At 44.2% G+C, this 22573-nt stretch overlaps 1 protein-coding gene across 3 annotated transcripts in view; it reads left to right on the forward strand.

The window, feature by feature from the left end:
* Positions 1–22573, forward strand: part of LOC140425404 (F-actin-uncapping protein LRRC16A-like) — a 530177-nt gene that overhangs the window by 470442 nt on the left and 37162 nt on the right. For all 3 annotated transcript variants that reach the window (XM_072509651.1, XM_072509649.1, XM_072509650.1), the window contains 2 exons: positions 1827–1933; positions 6018–6441. In XM_072509651.1, the coding sequence (XP_072365752.1) occupies positions 1827–1933; positions 6018–6441 (531 nt within the window). The remainder of the gene's footprint in view (positions 1–1826; positions 1934–6017; positions 6442–22573) is intronic.

The raw sequence follows: 22573 nt of genomic DNA on the forward strand, positions 1-22573 counted from the left end.
CTGAGTGAATACTGACGAAAAATATTCATTTAGTATCTCGCCTATCTCTTCAGACTCCACACACAACTTCCCATCTCTGTCCTTGACTGGCCCTACTCTTACCCTAGTCATTCGCTTATTCCTGACATGAAATTTGTCAGTCAGCTAATTGCCTTGGAACTTGACCCTTGAGATAAATGTTCATTGAAATCTGATTTTTTTTTTGTGATAAACACACTACATTTCTGTCTAGTACTGTATCCCGCTCTGAAAACAACATGCACATCTGTGAGCTTCGGATTTTAAGCAGATGTGCCTTACGTTCTTTGGCACCCCACAAGGCAGCAATTGGAACTTATTCATTACTTTCCACATAGTTGTATCTGACTTTCATTTATCTCATGAACTAATGAGGCTGGAATTATAAGTATAAGTATAAGCACTGGTAGTGCAACAACCACATCAGCCAGTACATAAAGTGCTACTTTGATGCTGTCTACGGGGTGGCCACTTTGAGTAAAATACATGCACTCATCGGCCCTTTCTCAGAGTGGACCTGGTCATCACAGCTTTCCTCTGCCAGATTTGTGCTGCTTTTGGTCCTCACATCTTTGGGGAGACTGAACAAATGAGTAAAACTGTTTGCCAATTGCTAGATCTACATGAACAAAGCTCCACACTCTGCCCTTTAGTTGCCTGTCCCTTGATGAAGATTGAAGTTGTTTTATTTCTCTGTTTCTAAGTTTTCTGTTACCGTCCTTTGGTCAGAGGGTTAAGCTATGGTTCAGGAATAAAACTTTGTCTTTGGCAAGATCATCTGATCCATGCTCACATATTGATGTGAATCTTTGAGGATTATCCCAGATGGAATACAGACTTTTCATTTCTGCACAGGAATTGAACCATGTTCCAAGATTGTATCAAATATCTTCAATATGTAATCAGCATCTAATTATGTTCTTGTTAAACAATGGCCTGCAACTTCCGCAGAGTGGCAATCTCCAGCAGATTAGGTTACAAAGTTTAGGGAATGGAGAGGGGTGGGGGGTCGGATCCGATAGTTTGGAGAGGGGGTTATCGGTCCAGGTTGGGGCTCAGTCTGGAAGGGAAGGAGGGGGCTCAGTCCGGGGAGGTGGGGGGGAGGAGTTGGACCTGGTCACCGGGGAGAGGAGCCAGGTCACTAGGGAGGAAGGATCGGATCAGTGGGGGTGGTATGTCCCCTGGAGGTTGTGTTTTTGTCGGGGGTCCCGTGTGAGGTGAGGCTAGGTCTGGGTGTTTAAATAGTTATTCTGGAGTTAGAAGTTTTTTTCCCCCTTTTAACTCTTTCAGGGTAACTATTAGGGTAAAATTGGCAGAACCATCCAAAGTTAGCAATTTAAATCACTTCTGTCGGATGGTTCCCAGCGCAGCACAATTTTCCAAAGGAAGTTAGCTCTCTGAGCAATTACCAGGTAAATCCTTATGTGGGTACTTCCGAGAGCAATTCCCTGCGTATCATAGAGGTACCCTCTAAATGCGACACTGGGGAACCCAGAAGTTAAACATATTTTTCTGGGACAATTTGGCCATCTTTCCAGGGTGACTTAATTTACGCTTAGTGGAGCAGTAGACCCAAGTTATTATTTGTCGGTTCCTTATGGCATTGTGCTTACTCAATGAGAGAGTCCTATTCAGCAACTTTGGCCAAACATGCCACTGGACTGGAGCTGGGTTTACAGACATCTGACCCTGAGCTGTCTGAATGGCAGGCAACTGGGTTTATGTGAACATAAAATCTGATATGAAAAGTGACTTACACACGGTTTCTATTTCTGAACTAAAAATAAAACAATAATTTTCACTGTCAGCTTTCCGCAGCCGAGTCCCAGGAGGGTGAACAGAATGGCCTTATGAGCAGAATTGATGAGGGAGTGGATGAATTTTTTACCAAGAAGGTAACACGAATGGACTCAAAGTAAGTTTTGATATTTGAGTTACATATATTTATGCAAGACCGTTGAGAATTGAAAGTAATGGATTAAATTGTAAATTGCTTTAATCATCAATTGCCACATTTTTATTCTCAATTATACGATAATAAGTTGATTGAAGAAACATGTACGAATCATTCCGTTTATCAGCCTCAAGTGATTTATGTTTCTCTGTCTGATTTGCAGAATGCTTCCAGTTTAGGCTGCTCTTTCTAGAAATTGTGATAGAACTGGCCACAACTCGTACCACACAACAGTTATTTTAATGCCAAATGCAGTTCTGGTAATGCTCAACCTCATGGAATGAGGCTTCCATGTTTCCCTTTGCTCCCACAAATGATTAACTTCAATCAATGTTCAGTGATACCAATCCTCACAATCCTGGTTACCCCACCCACCCGCCAAAGCCATTTAAAAGCAGGTTCCAACTCAGTCTCTGCTTTCACGAAAGGTCGTACTTTACAAATGGCAGTACTTGGATTTTTTTTCTTATTTCACAGGGTGGCGGTGTGGCTAGCTAGACTAGGCCTGTGAAAGGTTTCCCAGATGTAGAACAGATGATGTTGCAATTAATCAAGGTGCTGACAATAATAACTGCGGGCTTGAGAATTTTGCTGACAGTTTTGGTTACCAAAAGATAAAGGAGATGATGTTCCCATCTGTTTATCTTGCTTGCCTTTCATTTCATGAAACACCTGCAATAAATTTGAGCAAGATGTGATGATGTAAATAGATCTTCCTTTCGTCAGGATTCAGATGTGACTTTCATAAGATCACATCTTCCATATTCCAAAATATCTATTGAAGTTTCACTTGTTACAGGAAATAATGCTGAAGTTCTCCCAGGCACTTGTAGCCTATACCCTGGAAAGGAAGTTTTCTTTTGTTGAGTATAGATCTTTGGCCTTTATGCATAGGATATTTCATACTCTAGTTAAGTTTTACTTTTGGCTTCCGGAGAAACATCATCTTGATTTTAAAGTTCTCACCCCTCTCTGTTTTGGTAATTTCCTTCAGCTGTCTCCAAGATATGTGTTCCTCTGATTCTGGCCTCGTGCTTCGTCAGTTTTAATCACTCCACCATTGGAGGCCACACCTTTGTTTGCCTAGGCCTCAAGCTCTCCAATATCCTCCCTACAGTTCTCTGCACCTCTGTCTCGCTTTTCTCCTTTAAAACACCCCTTAAATCCAAACTTTTGGTCACATGATCTAATATCAACTTATGTGGCTTGGTGTCATAGTTTATAATTCTCCTGCGAAGTGCCTCAGGACATTTTATTGTGTTAATAGCATTGTATAAATATATGTCATTATTATTTAGTTACATAATTTAAAATTGGCTCATTAGTCAAAAAAAGCAAAACTGGGATTGTTGAATTTCTCACCTATGACCCTTTAGCTGCTTGGGAACGAGCAGGGAAAGTTGATGCTGTTTCTTGAACCAATATTGGTACTCTGGAAGGCAGCTACTTGGAGCAACTTTCATGTTTTTACCAGACACTTACAGAATGGGATTTTTGGAAGGGGGGAGCCCCAACACGGCTCTCACGCCAGCGGAGTTTCTGTCCCCACCTCCCGCGAGCGGAGCTGCACTTGACTCGGAATCACAACACAATTGAAATTAACAGATAATTCTTAGAGAAACACCCAAAGTCTTTGGCCCTTGGCTACCCAATAGCTACAGTCACTAGGTTTGTAGATTTAAACACAATTAATTTTTATTAATAACTAACTATAATTAAATATGCAGCAAATCCAACTGGTTAACTATTATCTGATTCCTAGCCCCCTCCTCTCTTTTACTCACCCCCACCCTCCATACGCACGCATGTACACACACACATAAAACAGACAAACAAACACAGAGGGGAAAAGATGAGGTATGAAAATAATGATGCAAGTAAAAGGATAAAAGTCTTTGTTTCAGGTGGTTGTCTTCCAGCACACCTTCCTTCAGACTAGGTGTTCAGTTTGAAGTTTCTGCTTTCAGTCTGTAATGGTTTTCACTGTAGATTTATCCTCGGGTTCAGAATTATAGGAGCTATGCAGCTTTTCTGGAGAAAGAGAGAGAGACACTCACAGCTTCTTCTCTGAGCGTCCAGGACCAGACAGTTCTATCCTTGGTTCATCCCACCGGGCAGAATGTGGCCATTTCCCACCAGCCAACCAATCAAATCAAATCCATCCCATCTCTCTCTGGTGCCAAAAAGTCTGAGTTCTGCTGTTCAAATCTAGCACAGTGCACTACTTTGTAACTTTTGAGTTCCTCACTTCCTCTGCTTGACTTAAAGGTATAGTCCATTAAATCTCCATGCATTAAAAACGATAATGGCGAAATAATAGAAATGGGAAATAAGGGAATCAACAGGAAGCGCATTACAATACTTAGCAGGCCTTCCCACTGTGTCGCCCTCGCGTGGGGAATAACCCCTCCCTCATTTCAGCGGAGTTTACCACATATTTTGGGAAACAGGGTACTGGCGAACATAACCTGCCAGGGTGGGCACTGCCCCCTGGCACAGTTTGGGACATTTGGGATGGGGGAGATCCCGGAGGTGGGGTGGGGGTGCGGGATGCCTGAAAGAGCGCCCTGATCTGTCAGAAGCCAAGGTTATAAACCCCCACCCACCAACATGACATTGTGGGGCCCACCTCGTCTCTTTTTTCCCCCCAAAAGTGTTTAAAAATACAATGGGAAAACCTGGCAAATCAGAGGCGGGCTGCCCTCTGCTTTTCCCGCCAGAGGCAACGCATAGGAAAAAAATCAGAAAATTCCACTCTTAGTATCTTGATCTGATAGGAATTATGGTGATTAACATTGTTTGTTGAAGGACATTCAAATCTTCAATTCCCTATACTTTTTTATTATTCCTCTGTATGCGAAGCTTGAACTAAACCATTAACTTGCAAACAAAGTGCATGTTCTTTTTCATTCTATGACCATAATCTCACCTCTGCACCCCCATATCTGGAGTGTTCATTTGTAACTGAAAGCTACATATTGGTTCAGGACACACCATTGTCCCTAGTAGTTCTTGACCAGTATCAGAATAATATTACAACACCAAATGAGGGTAACAGAGGACCATTAAGTTGAGAGTGTGCAACCACTTTTCATTTTCCACGACAAAATTGCAGCATAATTCTCAGGTGCCTTTATTGTCAGTGCAAACTAATTTCAGGATGTGAAAGATAAGATTTGACAAATGGGGAAGATGTTAACCCAAGTTGATAAATTAGCATTTTGTTGTTTTGTACCTCCCCTCCCCGTGCTGATAGTTATAGCTTTTAAAAATTAATACAAGTCAAGAAGAAAATGTAAAATAACCTCTGAATTCATAACATAGTGCAATTCACCCAACTGTTTATACATCTGGACGAAGCAAGAAATATTACTCGCTCCCCTCTGAAAGCTACTGTCTAATGCACTCTGTTCTGATTCATAAAATTGGAATTCGAGTAGGCCAGTATTTGATGTTCCTGCAAAGTTATCGATTTTAAATGCCATACATTGTAATTTTAAAAAAATATCTTTAATTTTTTTTAATGATAACAAAATAACAAACCCCAATACAATACAAATTACACCGACCCGAACCCCAGTCCACCCCCCCCCCCCCCCGCCACTTATAAGGAAAGCATAACCTTAACAAAAAGACAAACCTCCTACCCAACAGCTGATGCTAACCATTTCCATATACTTTAGTGTTGAAGAATTTAAAATAAATGTATGGTGGAACACCTGAACACATTAAATTGACTCCTAAACCAACCAAAGTAACCTGGACTGTTGAGGGGTTGAGAGTTATTTTTCCCCTCTGTTTGGGTCATTAAACACATTCCACAGATTAACAGGGTTGGTGGGAGATCTGCTCCTGGTTTTCTACCCAGTGCTCGAAGATGGGCGGATGAACAAAGATTCGCACCAGTGTCTTAACTCACTCGGCAGTACTTATTGACACATCAGTGACTTGGATCAGCAGGTCACCTGGTTGAGTTTTTGTCTAGATTTGGTGTGCGTGAAAAAAATGACATCCACAAATGATCTTTTAAAATTTCATGTTTTAGGAGATTGTCACTAAGGAGCGCAGAGTCGCTAGATTCCAGTGATTCAGATGACAAAAAGAGGAAGGACTCCAAAAAGACTAGTTTCCTAAATTTAATTAAATCTCGGTCCAGCAAAACTGAACGGCCACAGACCGTGATTGTTCCGGAAGAGCCATCATCTCCCAAGGGAATTATCAAAAGTCCGGCCCCAGACCTAACGAAGAGAGAATCCAAGCAGATGGAACAAAATGGCAGCGCAGAACACTCCGAGGAGCACAAAACACCCGATTCTGCGGATGCTGTGTTTGAGGATACAGGGAAGGCAGAGAAGTTGGACAGCAAGGGTAGCCCACAAGGTGGCCGTTGGTATGGAGTCCAAGTTATGGGCAGCGGACTACTGGCAGAGTTTAAAGCTAAGCAAGAGAAACGGGCTGCTGTGCAAAAGGTAATTAAGAATGAATCTCATAATTTCTAATTAGTCTTGAGGTTATATTGGTCTTCACTGTAAGATATGTACGATCATTTCAATAAGTCTGTAACTTGTTATTCTCCACCCAAAAAAATACATTTGGTAGAAATAAGCGCAGTCTATGCTTGTCTCATGCAATTTTGGCAGTAAGTTATTTGCAACACTATTTATCTCAGATATTCATTGCTAACAGAGGTTGTTGACTTTATGGGCATGATCTACCAACCGTGTCCCGCTGGAATCGGAGCGCGGCGCTTTTAGTAAATGCCAAGAGAGGCCTCCCTCGGGCTTCCTGACAGCCTTTGCGCCTCTCTTGTGCGGCATCGTGATCTGATTCCTGCTGACAATGGGCATCTACCTGTCTCCCCAGGGAGACGCCAGCCAGAAGCCGATTAGTACTCGTCCATGCAAATGCAGAATGGCACCTAGGGGTCTCCCAGGCCATTGGAGGCCCATGGGTGGTCAGGGACAGGGCAGGATGGCACTGCCAGGGTCAGGGGCCTCCGGACGGTTGTGGGGAAGTGGGGGTGAAGGGTGGGCGTCCTGAAAGGGCACGTGGAAAGGCCTGAAAATGAGGGGCTCCCAGCGACTCCGAAGTGGGGTTTCCTCACTTGAGGGGGGGTGGGGTGGTGCCCATGTGTGTCGGGGGTGACATTGCCCATGGGTGGGTGTGTGGGGGTCCCTGAATCTCAGTTAGAGATCGAAGCACCCTTTCAACATTGTGGCCCACTCTCTGAGGTGTTGGTCTGGCCAGCGAGTTCAGCTCTCCAGTGATGGGAAAAATTCTAAGTGTGGGCTTGATTGGGGAGAAACACCCCATGGCCCGAAAAAGTGACTAAAGTGTGGTTAGATTGTAGTGGGAAACGCACCGACAGAGCCGGGGGGAAATTCCCAACCAAACCCTCCTGAAATGACACTTCGAAACTTTTTCATTAGATCGCGCCTTATAACCACAAATGGATTGACTCCCGAGTGATTTTGAAGAGCAGTTCACTCAGGGTATTGAAAAAGACACACTTTTTAGCAACATCTATTTTAAAAAGTGAACTATTTGCTTATGCCTTGCATGAGTTACACATCTGATTAAATTATATGTATCTGGTTCTCCTCTCGTTCGAGTGTTATCAATTTAAAATCCTCTTGTACGGTAACAAGAAGTTGAGAAAATTGTCTTTAATCAGAGAGTTGTTGGTGTGTGAAGTGCTTTGCCTCAGCCATGATTGAATGGTGGAGTGGACTCGATGGGCCGAATGGCCTTACTTCCACTCCTATGTCTTATGATCTTAGGAAAGCTGAGGCAGAAGCCATTGTATCTTTGAAGCAAAATGTCGATCAGCATTTGAAACAAGTGGAAGGTGCATTGGAATTTGTTACGAGTTGCCCGAGCACAGAAACTGACACAACTCATCGAATACCTTTTTTTACACCTGTAACCATCTGGACTCCTAAATTCTGGAAAAATATAGATGTAAAGGTTAAGTTATGTTTTGTATTGCGCTATAGACAAATTAACTGATTAAGGACAGTCAGCATGGCTTTGTGAGTGGAAAGTTATGTCTCACGAATGTGAATGAGTATTTTTGAAGGGGTAACCACGAAGGTAGGTGAGGGTAGTGCAGTCAACGTTGTCTACATATGTGGACTTTAGCAAGGCCTTTGGCAAGGTACCGCATGGTAAGTTGTTGCATAAGGTTAAATCTCACGGGATCCAGGGTGAGGTAATTAATTAGATACAGAATTGGGTTGACATCAGGAGGCCTATGACCTGCTGTGTGTTTCAGGGGTCAGTGCTGGGTCCACAGTTGTTTGTTACTTATATTAATGATTTGGATGAGAATTTAGGAGACATGGTTAGTAAGTTTGCAGATGACACCAAGATTGGTGGTTTAGTGGATAGTGAAGAAGGTTACCTAGGATTGCAACAGGATCTTGACCAATTGGGTCACTGGACAGATGGACTTTAATTTAGATAAATGTGAGGTGATGCATTTTGGTAGATTGAATCGGGGCAGGACCTACTCGATTAATGGTGTGGTGTTGGGGAGAATTACAGAACAAAGAAATCTAGGAGTACATGTTGATAGAACGTAGAACAGTACAGCACAGAACAGGCCCTTCGGCCCGCGATGCTGTACCGAGCTTTGTCCGAAACCAAGATCAAGCTGTCCCACTCCCTGTCTATCTGGTGTGCTCCATGTGCCTATCCAATAACCGCTTGAAAGTTCCTAAAGTGTCCGACTCCATTATCACAGCAGGCAGTCCATTCCACACTCTAACCATTCTCTGAGTAAAGAACCTACATCGGACATCCCTTCTATATCTCCCACCCCGAACCTAATAGTTATGGCCCCTTGTAACAGCTACATCCACCCGAGGAAATCGTCTCTGAAAGTCCACTCTATCTATCCCCCTCATCATCTTATAAACCTCTATTAAGTCGCCTCTCATCCTCCTTCACTCCAATGAGAAAAGCCCTAGCTCCCTCAACCTTTCCTCATATGACCTACCCTCCAATCCAGGCAGCATCCTGGTAAATCTCCTTTGCACCCTTTCCAATGCTTCCACATCCTTCCTATAATGAGGTGACCAGAACTGCACACAATACTCCAAATGTGGTCTCACCAGGGTCCTGTACAGTTGCAGCATAACCCCAAGGCTCTTAAACTCAAGCCCCTTGTTAATAAACGCTGACACACTATAGGCCTTCTTCACGGCTCTATCCACCTGAGTGGCAACCTTCAGAGATCTGTGGGCATGAACCCCAAAATCTCACTGTTCCTCCACATTCCTCAGAACCCTACCGTTGCCCCTGTAATCCGCATTCAAATTTGTCCTACCAAAAGGAATCACCTCACACTTATCAGGGTTAAACTCTATCTGCCATTTTCCAGCCCAGCTCTGCATTCTATCAATGTCTCTTTGCAGCCTACAACAGCCCTCCACCTCATCCACTACTCCGCCAATCTTGGTGTCATCAGCAAATTTACTGACCCACCCTTCAGCCCCCTCTCCAAGTCATTTATATAAATCTCAAATAGCAGAGGACCCAGCACTGATCCCTGTGGTACGCCGCTGGTAACTGGTCTCCAGTCTGAAAATTTTCCATCCACCACCACCCTCTGTCTTCTATGTGATAGCCAGTTACTTATCCAATTGGCCAAATTTCCCTCTATCCCACACCTCCTTACTTTCTTCATGAGCCGACCATGGGGAACCTTATCAAACACCTTACTGAAATCCATGTATATGACATCAACTGCTTTACCTTCATCTACACACTTAGTTACCTCCTCAAAGAATTCAATCAAATTTGTGAAGCAAGACGTACCCTTCACAAATCCGTGTTGACTATCCCGGATTAAGCTGCATCTTTCCAAATGGTCATTAATCCTATCCCTCAGGACCATTTCCATTAACTTACCGACTACCGAAGTAAGACTAACCAGCCTATAATTACTAGGGTCATTCCTAGGGTCATTTCCAGCTCCTTGAAAGTGGAGTCAGAGGTGGACAGGATGGTGAAGAAGGCATTCGGCATACTTGGTTTCATTGGTCAGAATATTGAAAACAGGAGTTGGGATGTCTTGTTGAAGTTGTACAAGACATGAGTGATTTGTTACGTTCTCGGTGTAACACAAGTGGCTTCCTTGTGGTGCACTTGACAAAGGAAGGTTCAGACGTGGAGATAACTTCAACACGTTTATTAAACTATTTACACTTCTATTACTCGGGTTCGACACTACTGCTAATCCTACTATAGCTACCCAGACTGACTAACCAGTTGCTGCAATCCACGTGGTGGGTGTAATATTGAATCAACCCTGTGTCTCTACTCACTGACTGGAAAGAGGCAGATCATGTGTGTGGTGTCCTTTATATATGGGTTGGTGTAATGCCCCCCCTGTGGTTGTGTCACCTCTGTGTGTATCGTGAATGTCCTATCTAACTGATCTATTGGTTGAGTGTGTGTGTGTGTGATGTCTCTGGTGCTCCCTCTAATGTATAGCTAGCCTACATGTATTCACATTGATGCACATCACCACATCCCCCCTTTTTTATATGTTACATATTTTCTGCACACTTTGAGAAAATTGAACAAAAAACAGGTAGATAGGTTAAGGTATATACAAGTCATGGGAACAGTGATTAAACAATAAGTCCAAATCATTTGTGTGAGTCCAAAAACCATCAATCATCATGGTCAAATGTCTCTCTTGGTTATGAACGCCATCAACGTCCCTGTGCCACAGGAACCAAGAAGTGGTCAAATCACTTCGCTGTCTGATTTGGAGTCCCTTTCTTTTCCCGATGTTTGTGATGGTGCTGTTGGATGGCACCTTGTAGCTGATAAGGTGTTGACGTTGAAGTGGTACCATCAACAGTATCATTCGAGGTCATGGATGTGCCATATGTTGAAGTTGGATAAGACTGTACATATTGGTTCTGGCCACATGCTGTGCAGGTAGGGTGATCCTGCTGAGAACCTTTGAAGCTTGTTGAATTGGAAACAGAATTGCTGCTCGCATAAATACCTGGTGATAGTGTGAAACTAGAATCTTGCACCTGATAGGAATATGCCTTCTGGCCAGGCTGGGGTGCAGCAAATCCCGGGCTGTAACTAAGGCCTCCAGTCTGTAGTGCAGATTGCACTTGCGGTAGTCCTCCTTCGGTCTTGATTCCATGAGTGGGCAATCTATAGTGCTGGCCTGTTTGAGAATATGCTGCATAGACTGCTGGCTGCTGCATGTCTGAATACTGGGTTTGTCCAGCATGAGCTGTCATTGGCTGCACTGCTGGTGTGGAAAAAATGTGTGGATATAGCTGTGGTGAATACTGGTGTACTCCTCTTGGACTGTAGCCGCTGCTTGTTATTACTGACCCAGTGTAATTGTTAAGTGATCCATCTCCTGTTGTTATGGCATCTGCTGTCACCCTGAGCGTGCCATCACTGAGGTTGCGGCACTCCCTGTCTGGAGTAAAGTCCGGCTTACGTGAATCAGAGTCGGCATTTGGTTGCTCCCCATCTGGAGTCTGGTCTGTTTTAACTGAGTCAGTGTTGGTTTGTTGATGCTCCCCGTCCGGAGTCTTAGCAGGTTCACTGGAGTCAGCTGAGATTTCTTGAAGCTGCACATCTGGAGTCGGAACATGCAGGAATGCATTGACTTGTGGAGAGGTTCGAGCAAATGAGGGTGGAAGTATCATGGTGTCACCGGAGTCACCAGTGGTCTCACAGTGATCGTCGAGTGCCTCTGTACACACTAGCTGAGGTCTGTCACTTTGCACATCTTGCATGGGAAGTGGGATGCTGTCGTCACCCGTCTCACATGCTGTGGGTAGATCCTCAGTAGCTGCTTGTTGTTCACTTGGGTTGGGTAAATTGTCAGAGTCTTCACCTGGTGGTGCAAACAGTATGGGTGGACTGTCATTGTCTTGCTGTTGTCCTTCATTTGGGCTTGGACTGTCATTGTCACTTTGTTCTTCACTGTAGCATGATAGACCGTCATGGTCGTCCTGATGTGCACTGGAGCGTGGTAAACTGTCATAGTCTTCTTGCTGTTTACTTGAGCATGGCAGACTTGGATCGTCTGCCGCTAGTTGGTCAGAGGAGGTTGCTAGACCCTCATGGTCTTGTTCCTGCAAGGTCTGCGCGTCAGAGTCTTGCGTTGCTTGGAGGCTTGCGTTGCTCTATCATGGAGGCTGTCCACAAGCTCGCTGTGGAAGTTTGTGACACTGGAGTCACGGCTTGTGTGTGCAAGGACTGCGCTCTGGAGTCTTGCGTTTCTTCTATCGTGGAGTCTGTCCACGAGCTCGTTGTGGAGGCTTGTGACACTGGAGTCACTTCTTGTTCTTGCAAGGACTGTGGTGTGGAGTCTTGCGTGTCTTCTTTCGTAGATTCGGGAACCCAGAACGGTGCGTGGACCACTCTCTGTGTGGCATCAGGCCGCTCTCTGTGGGCTTGTACCGCTCTCTGTCTCTTGGTTTCAGGCCGCAGCATAATCCTGCACTCACGAGTCGGGATGTCATATCTGCTGGGCTGAAGATCCTCATATCCGAAGAATTCGTCGTCGGGGTCGTCAATGTGCAACATGTCTAGTTGCGGTTCGGATTTGGTACTGGGGTAGCCTCCCAAGGTGAAAGGTTCGTCTGAGTCGTTGTCTTCTAGGACCATATCATCACTGTTTGCGCCAGAGCTGGCATGGGGCTCGCGAGGTCCAGAGAAAATTTAAAGGTCGGTTTCGAAGTATTCAAGGTCGGAATCATCAGTTTGGGGGTAGGTAATTGCTTGTTGCAGGGTTCTTCGGAGGTTAATTTCATTTCCTGGTTCAATTTGAGGCATTGCGCTGTCATTCCAGGTGAAGGAAGGTTGTTTTACGACTTTAAAAGATTTTTTCTTTGATTTGGGACATTTCCCCTTTAAATGGGCGTGGTCCAGGGTCTCTGACATCATGACGCGTGTGACACCATACGTAGGAAGCGTTTGCGCATGCGCAAGTCGCTGTTCCTGTACCGATGGCCGTTTCCGTGATTGCGCATGCGCGGCGTCTCGCTCATGCGCAAACAGATCTTCCCGTTCTGTGCGCTTCTCGCACAACTGTGCAAGTGCAGTCCCTTTAGAAAGATGGCCACCAATCAAAACTGTTCTCTGCTCGGCGATCTCGGCCTCGTGGTGAGTACTGGCGCTTCTCTTACCTTTTCTTGCTGGTTGGAGTGTGTTTTCCTCACAGTATTTGCCGAATTTGTCCAGGACTGCCTGGAAGTCGTTCCTGTTTTGCCCTTTGGAGAACTTGAGTTTAAAAAAAATGTCTTCTGCTCTGGCACCGACGATGGTGAGGAGAAGCTCTGTCTTTTCAGCATCGGCCACGACTTCTAGTTCGGCTGCTACCAGGAAGATTTCACACATTTGCCGGAATACCCACTAGTTTTCGTGGAGATCGCCGTGGCACTGGAGCTGCTGCGGAACCCGGACCTCGAACATCTTGCCAGAGATTTATTGCTGGTTGTCACTGTACGCTGAGGTATGGCTATATGGTTTGAAACAGTTCAGTCCTGGTACTATGATTTGTTATGTTCTAGGTGTAACATAAGCGGCTTCCTTGTGGTGCACTTGACAAAGGAAGGTTCAGACGTGGAGATAACTTCAACACGTTCATTAAACTATTTACACTTCTATTACTCGGGTTCGACACGACTGATAATCCTACTATAGCTACCAAGACTGACTAACCAGTTGCTGCAATCCACGTGGTGGGTGTAATATTGAATCAACCCTGTGTCTCTGCTCACTGACTGTCTCCACTGGAAAGAGGTAGATAATGTGTGTGGTGTCCTTTATATATGGGTTGGTGTAATGCCCTCCTGTGGTGGTGTCACCTCTTTGTGTATCATGAATGTCCGTTGGTCATGTCCTAGTCAACTGATCTATTGGATGTGTGTGTGATGTCTCCGGTGCTCTCTCTCGTGTCTAGCTAGCCTACATGTATTTACATTGATGCACATCACCACATTGCGTACAACCACACTTGGAATACTGTGTACAGTTCTGGTCACCCTATTATAGAAAGGATATTATTAAACTAGAAAGAGTACAGAAAAGCTTTCCAAGGCTGCTGCTGGGACGTGATGGTTTGACTTATAAGGAGAGGCTGAATAAACTGGGACTTTCTTCCCTGGAGAATAGGAGACTTAGGGGTGATCTTGTAGAGGTCCAGAAAATAATGAGGGGCATAGATAAGGTCAACATCTTTTCCCAAAGATAGGGGAGTCTAAAACTAGAGGGCATAGGTTTAAGATGAGAGGGGAGCGATGTAAAAGGGTCCAGAGGGGCAATTCTTTCACACACAGGGTGGTGAGTGTCTGGAACTAGCTCCCAGAGGCAGGAACAGAGATGGGTACAATTTTGTCGTCCAAAAAGCATTTCAACAGTTACATGGGTAAGATGGGTAAAGAGGGATATGGGCCAATTTCAGGCAATTGGGACTAGCTTAGTGGTAGAAACTGGGCCGTAGGGCCTGTTTCCATGCTCTAAACCTCTAAAACTTCTGATATTGCACGTACCTGGAGCAATAACAGAAATATGGGGTCAGTAAACGCAACAAATTACTTGTATCTCTGGTAGCTTGCAAGTTAATATATGAAAAAGAGGAACTTGATCCTCATTAATTTGACTTCCACATACAAATATTTGAGCCTCAAATGTCGAGAATCAACTGAGACTTTAGAATGGTTTTCAATACTCCAACCAATTTACTTGACATTCAAGCGCAACAGTTTTACCAGATAATGTAGCTACACCATCTTATTCTGGAAAGTACACCTCAGGATCTAAAGGTAATTAGACCCTTGACTTGGGAGAGTTCAGATTATTCATGTGGCTTTCCAACAATCACTGCGTCTGGATGATTTTTATACCTTTTTCTTTCGAAATCTGTTGCTGGTGTGAAAGATATTTATAGATGTATTTTATTTTAAATTTCTCGCAATTCCAGCAGCTGCCTTATTCCCTTTTCTTTATCTTACCCTGTCAGCAGAATATGTGACTGTCCTTGAACAATCTAGCAGGCTCCAGTCTGACTGCCATATATCCTTTCCCAGGGCAGCTTAAGCAATAAAGAAGTTGGTAATGCTTTTCAATTATAGCCCAATGATCTTTGTTCAATTGGTGTTTTGTTTCAATCAATCCTGGGTAGACTGACATTAAATTATGTTATCTGCGCATTAATTATTTTTCCTTTGTTGCTTTATTACCTTCCAATGATCATTTCAATTCAGCATTTCAAATTAGTTCTTTCATCCCTGACACGCAACCCCTGATAGCTTCCATTCTATTGGGCGAGTTTAGTTCTTCTGAGGAGATACCAAAAGATCCATAACAAAAATCCCCAAATCTTTCAACGTGGCTTGTGATCTGTGGAGTCATTGGATTTGGATTTGTTTATTGTCACATGTGCCGAGATAGTGAAAAGTATTTTTCTGTGAGAAGCTCAAATAGATCATTTAGTACATGAAAAGAAAAGAACGAAAGTACATAAAAGGGCAACACAAGGTCCACAATGTAAATACACAGACACCGACATCGGGTGAAGCATACAGGAGTGTAGTATTAATCAGGTCAGTCCATAAGACGGTCGTTTAGGAGTCTGGTAACAGTGGGGAAGAAGCTGTTTTTGAGTCTGTTCGTGCGTGTTCTCAGACTTTTGTATCTCCTGCCTTATGGAAGAGGTTGGAAGAGTGAGTAAGTCGGATAGGCGGTGTCTTTAATTATGATGCCCGCTTTCCCCAGGAAGCGGGAGGTGTAGATAGAGTCAATGGATGGGAGACAGGTTTGTGTGATGGACTGGGCTATGTTCTGTGAAGTTTCTTGCAGTCTTGGGCCGAGCAGTTGCCATGCCAGGCTGTGATACAGCCAGCCAGGAATTGTCTGTAAAAGTTGGTAAGAGTCAGTGTGGACATGACAAATTTCCTTAGTTTCCTGAGGAAGTCTAGGCGCTGTTGTGCTTTCTTGGTGGGAGCATCGAAGTGGGTGGACCAGGACAGATTTTTGGTGATGTGTACTCTTCGGAATTTGAAGCTGTTAACCATCTCCACCTCGGCTCCGTTGATGCAGACAGGGGTGTGCACGATACTTTGCTTCCTAAAGTCAATGACCAGCTCTTTAGTTTTTGCTGACATTGTTGTCGTTGCACCACTCTACTAGGTTCTCTATCTCTCTCCTGTATTCTGATTCATCGTAATTCAAGATACGACCCACTATGGACGTGTCATCAGCAAACCTGTAGATTCAGAACACTTGTATATTGGCCCTCTGTCAGTGGGCAAATAAATTAATTTAGCACTTTGACAGATTTCATATTTGCTTTGGATCTTCTCAGTGATTCAGTCTCTTGCAGAAGCAGATCCAGCACCCGTTACAATCTAGAGTTTGTCCGAAGTATAACCATACAATTGTGTGGCCCAATGTATCACCATACAATAGTGTGTACCAAAGGGCTGTAACAATGAAATATGTGTGAGAACTGGATACTATAATCTTACAATGTGCCCCAAACTTGGGTTTCTGGGCTCTTCTGACAAATGAAACTTTCGTCAGTCAAGGCCTAATGAGAATCATTAAGCTACCTTATTTTACAATCAGTGAGCACGCAGCGTAACAGTTATAGGACAAAATTTACCGACGACCCCGCCACGTGTTTTTCGGCAGCGGTGGCGGCTCGCCAGCCGAATTTACTGACCCTGCCATTGTCAACGGGATTTCCCAGTGACTGCACCCCTTGAGGCCAGGAAACCTGTGCGCTGGTGTGGGACCAGAATATCCCACCGGCGTGAACAGCCGGTAGATCGTGCCCATAGTATATTTCACCTTGCTTCAATTTAATTATATTTCTCCTGCCAAACTGTTGTTATAAACATGCTAAACATCATTTCTGTGTTCAATACTCTGATTTTGATCATCCCGCCAAGCTTCGGATAATAAATCTCCTTTCGCTAGATTTATTTTCCTTCCCAGATCTTATCAAGCTGAGTTAAAAACATGGGTGTCTTTCTCTTGTTTCTTACTTGGTCAGAAAACCAAGGGAATAATCATAATCCCCTCTCAGCGGTTTCTGATTGCAGATTGACCAATATAGTTGACAATTATACTTGCTACCTACTTCATTCCCTTTCCCACCTCAGAGAGAATACCTAGAGGCTCCCTACTCCTCTTTCCAAAATAATTCCATGTTTCAGAGAGAATACCTAGAGGCTACCTACTCCTCTTTCCAAAATAATTCTATGTTTCAGTATTTCTGTAAGTAAAATGCCTGTTACATAGGGAACGAGACAGGGATGTCCCATGTCCCTTCTCCCGTTTGCGCTGGTGTTAGAGCACTTGGCCATTGCGCTGAGGTTCTCGGATAAGTGGAAGGGGATAGTGAGGGGGGTTGTGGAGCAAAGGATGTCTTTGTATGCTGATGATTTGTTGTTGTACATCTCTCACCCGGGTTCTACGATGGGGGATATAATGGTGCTGCTAAGGATATTCGGCGCTTTTTCAGGTTATAAATTGAATATGGGAAAGGGTGAATGTTTTTTGGTGTCTTCTCCAGGGATGGGAGCTAGTTTGGGGAGGTTGCCGTTTCAGGTGGCGACTACCCACTTTAGGTATTTGGGCGTGCCGTAAATTGAATTTCACAAACCTGGTGGGTAGGGTCAGCGCGGATTTGAGGAGATGGGACAGCGTTCCCCTATCATTGGCAGGCCGGGTCAGGCAATAAAGATGAACATTTTGCCGTGGTTTATCTTTTTGTTTCAGTACCTACTTGTCTTTTTGCCGAAAATGTTTTTTATGGGGGTGTAACGGTTGATTTTGTCGTTTGTCTGGGCAGGTAAGGTAGCAAGGATCTGGAAGACAGTGCTTCAGAGAGGACGGCAGTTAGGTGGCTTGGCCTTTCCAAACCTGATGTATTCCTATTGGGCGCCAAATACTGAGAAGGTGCGGGGCTGGAGTAGGGAGCTGGAGGCTTTGTGGGTGAAGATGGAGGCAGTCTCTTGTAAGGGAGTCGGAGTTGCAGGCATTGGCAACATCACCTCTTCCGCTTGTCCCGGGGAAATATTGGGGGAATCCAGTGGTGGTGGCCACGTTGAAGATATGGAGCCAGTTTCGGCAGCACTTTAGGTTAGGGGCGGGATCAAAGCTGATGCCGAATCAAGGGAATCATGTATTTGAGGCAGCAAGGCTGGATGTTTGGCTTCAGGGATGATGGAAATGAAGGACTTATTTCGAGAAGGGCGGTTCGCAAGTTTGGAGGAGTTGACTGGGAGGATTGGGATTTTGCTTGATGAAGCCTTTAGGTATATGCAGGTGCTGGATTGCGCAAAAAAGGTTTCCCCAACTTTTCTGGTGGCACCACCCTCCTCGTTGTTGGAGGCAGGTGATCATCTCGGCGATCTATGGGAGGATCTTTCAGGAGGATTGGGTGGCGTTGGAAGGGTTTAAAGCCATGTGGGAGAAGGAGCTGGGGATGGCGCTGGAGGAGGAGTTGTGGCGGGAGGTGCTGCGGGATGGTTATTGCCTGAACCTTGTATGCAACGCTGGGGTTGATACCGCTAAAAGTGGTACATAGAGCGCACCTGACGAAGTTGAGGATGAGCCGGTTGTTTGAGGGGGTGGAGGACATTTGTGAACGGTGTGGGAGGGGTCCAGCCAATCATGTACACATGTTCTGGTCCTGCCCAAAGTTGGAGAAACACTGGAAGTCATTTTTCAGCATCATGACAGTGATCCTGCTTGTGAATTTGGAGCCTAATCCCCTGGGGGCCTTATTTGGGGCATCGGACTTGCCGGAGCTGCAGACGGAAGCAGGGGAAGATGTTTTAGCCTTCGCCTCGCTGATTGCTCGCAAGCGGGTCCTGAAGGTCTGTCTCGGTCCACCCTATTTTTGATAATGAACTTTTGATCTGAACTTTTTGAATGTTAGTGCTGTAACAATTTGCATCTGTACTTGTTATTGCTGAATGAGAAAGCGATAGTTTGTCATGTTGGAATACACATGTCTAAGTTGTGATTAATTTTACCCAAAACATTTTTTCCTATTTTCTGTTGCTGCTGCCTGCTTTGTATTTCCAGCATTTTCTGATTGTGTTTCAGATTTCTAGAAGCTGCAGTATTTTTAACCCATGGCTGTTCAAATACTGTAAATTTCGAAATGATAGCAGTGTACGCAACCTCAAACGAACCATTGTTTGCAGCAAACTACCCAGTCTTCAGAACAGTGACCACGACACCACACAACCCTGTCATGGCAATCTCTGCAAGACGTGCCAGATCATCGACATGGATACCACTATTACACGTGAGAACCCCACCCATCAGGTACGCGGTACATACTCGTGCGACTCGGCCAACGTTGTCTACCTCATACGCTGCAGGAAAGTGTGGTACATTGGCGAGACCATGCAGACGCTGCGACAACGAATGAACGGTCATCGCGCAACAATCACCAGGCAGGAATGTTCCCTTCCAGTCGGGGAACACTTCAGCAGTCAGGGGTATTCAGCCTCTGATCTCCGGGTAAGCGTTCTCCAAGGCGGCCTTCAGGACCCGCGACAACGCAGAATCGCCGAGCAGAAACTTATAGCCAAGTTCCGCACACATGAGTGCGGCCTCAACCGGGACCTGGGATTCATGTCACATTACATTCATCCCCCACCATCTGGCCTTCAAAATCCCACCAACTGTCCTGGCTTGATACAATTCACACCTCTTTAAAAACCATCTCTGGATCTGTAAAGATTTAATCACCTACTAATGCTCGCATTCCTAGCATTGTTTGGCATCTTTGAATTTGTCTATATATGTGTTTCTGGAACAGACCTCTTCATTCACCTGAGGAAGGAGCAGCGCTCCGAAAGCTAGTGACATCGAAACCTGTTGGACTTTAACCTGGTGTTGTAAGACTTCGTACTGTGCTCACCCCAGTCCAACGCCGGCATCTCCACATCTTCGAAATGATAGGCATTCAGGACATGTGTGCCTTTTTGAACCGGCAAAACGTTTCTGGATATATTGGGGTAGAGTTTCCACTTTGGGCTCAGTCAGGAAATTGTGCCCAAAATATGTTTGAAATTGTGTTGTTATTTCAAGCTTGTGCTAAAATGAATTCGCATTATCACAAAGTTAAATCTTCCATGAATCATAAGAATTAGCAGTGTGTGGAAGATATTTTTTTCTTTTCCATTAAGAAGTATTCCTTGATGCATTAAAAGAATGGCAAGCTGGTGCAGTTTTCTTCATGCAGCCAAAAATTCATTGGTGCGCAGTCGTCAGTTTTGTTAAGTAATGGGTGAAGAGACATTGCAATTGGCTGTCTCATTTATGTTAAGTATCCATTAATTGACACTGATATGTAAAGGGGCTTCAGGTGGCCTCTGTCAGGTGATGTATAGTTAGAGTTTTGTACAAAGGCTGTTGGAATGAAATAAATGTGTGTTTGTGAAAAAGGAACAGAACTTTAGACTCTTCATATCACAGCAACTAAAGCGTCTAACAATTGGTAGCAGAGGATGGTTGCTGTGTAAATGTGAAGGGTTGAAAGATACAACTTTTCCAGATCAAACCAAGGAGTGAGTGAGAAAAGAAAAAAAAAGGGATATATGGCTGAACCGAGGATAAAGATGGCTGGATATGACTGTCCTCCCTTATTTTCTGAAAGGGAATCGTACGACCAATGGAGAAGTGCAGTAGTTATGGGGACTAAGGTAACTGCTTTGGGAAAGAGAAAACAAGGTATGGCATTGGCTCTTTCTCTACCATATGGCAGTAAAATCCGAAACAAAGTGCTTTCTGAGCTGGAATTGGAAGAGTTAGACTCCGAAGAAGGTCTGGAGACTTTATTACATTATATGGATAAGATTTATAAGAAAGATGACTTGGTAAGTGCGTATGAAGCATGGTCGGATTTTGATAAGTTCCAGAAAATGGAGGATATCTCCATGGAAGACTGTATAATTGAATTTGGCAGACTATATAAAAGGCTGCAGAAATACAACCTGGAATTTCCACAGTCTATGTTGGCCTTTAAATTACTTGACTGTGCTAGAGTGAGCAACATGGATAGGCTCCTGGTTTTGACAGGAGTTCAGTTTACTGATAAGGATACCTTATTCGAACAGATGACAAAAGCTTTACAAAAGTTTCTGGGGAAACATTCGATTCCGATGGCTCTGATGACCCAAATAGGTCAGCCTGCAATAAGGCAGAATATGGAAGATACACTACTAACAGGATGGTGAAATCATATGGCTACGAACAGGGCTCAAGACTATAGAAGGAGACCGAGACAAGGAAATTATGAAGACCGAAACCCAGTTAGAACCTACAATAGGAAGATGAACCCCGAAATGCATGGGGCATGATAAATCGATGTTTTTGATGTGACTCTCAATACCATTATGCTTTCAACTGTCCAACTCGTTATGATAGTGTGTTTGAAGCGACACATGGCACGGAAGAGGAAAAAGATAGTGACCAGAAAGAAGGCATTGTCCTATTGACAAGCAGTTTTACGCCGGTAATGAGGGGGTTGGTTGCAGAATCCTTCAACTGTGCTGTATTGGACAGTGGCTGCACATCTACCGTGTGTGGAATTGATTGGTTAAAATGTTACCTGGACTCTTTGAATGCTGAAAATCGTAACAAGGTTAAGGAATTTGAAAGTTCCACAAGTTTCAGGTTTGGGGATGATAATACTCTGAAGTCGCTGAAAAGAATGGTGATCCCTTGCAATATTGCCGGAGTGAATCATTTCATTAGCACGGATGTTGTATCAAGTGAGATACCTTTGCTTCTGAGCAGACCGTCGATGAAGAAAGCACACATGAAACTGGATATGGAACAGGATAAGGCAACAATATTTGGAAAGACGGTGGACTTACAATTTACACAGTAGGGACACTATTGTATTCCATTACTGACAAATATTTCAAGTAGAGTGGTTAAGGATGTGTTAATGGCAGTTGAAAATGGGACTTTAGCTGATAAAAAGCTTGTAGTATTAAAACTGCATAGGCAATTTGCACATCCGTCTCCTCGGAGGCTGAAAAATGTATTAAAGGATGCAGGGGTAAGGGATAACGACTATACTAAACTGATAGAACAGGTTAGTGACCGCTGTGAAGTTTGTAGGAAGTACAGAAGGACACCAGCACGACCGATAGTAACCCTATCTTTGGCCAGGGATTTTAACGACATTGTGGCCATGGACCTTAAGATCTGGGATAAAGCAAATAATGTATTTATTTTGCATTTTGTAGATTTAGCAATCAGATTTAGTCAATCAACGATTGTACGAAGTAAAGAAAAGAGAGTAATTCTGGATCAAATCGTGGAAAAATGGATAGGGACAGGAATGGGTCCACTGGCAAAATTCCTTACCGTCAATGGGGGAGAATTTACTAATGATGAGTTTAGGGATATGTGTGAAAACATGAATATCAGAGTTATGAATACGGCTGCAGAAAGCCCATTTAGTAATGGTGTCTGTGAAAGAAATCATGCTGTCATCGATGACATGCTTCGGAAAATTTTGGCAGATCGACCAAATTGCAGGCTAAATTCATTGCAGATGGTTGG

Source organism: Scyliorhinus torazame, chromosome 6 (genome assembly GCF_047496885.1).
Source record: "Scyliorhinus torazame isolate Kashiwa2021f chromosome 6, sScyTor2.1, whole genome shotgun sequence".
In the NCBI taxonomy this organism is placed as follows: domain Eukaryota; kingdom Metazoa; phylum Chordata; class Chondrichthyes; order Carcharhiniformes; family Scyliorhinidae; genus Scyliorhinus; species Scyliorhinus torazame.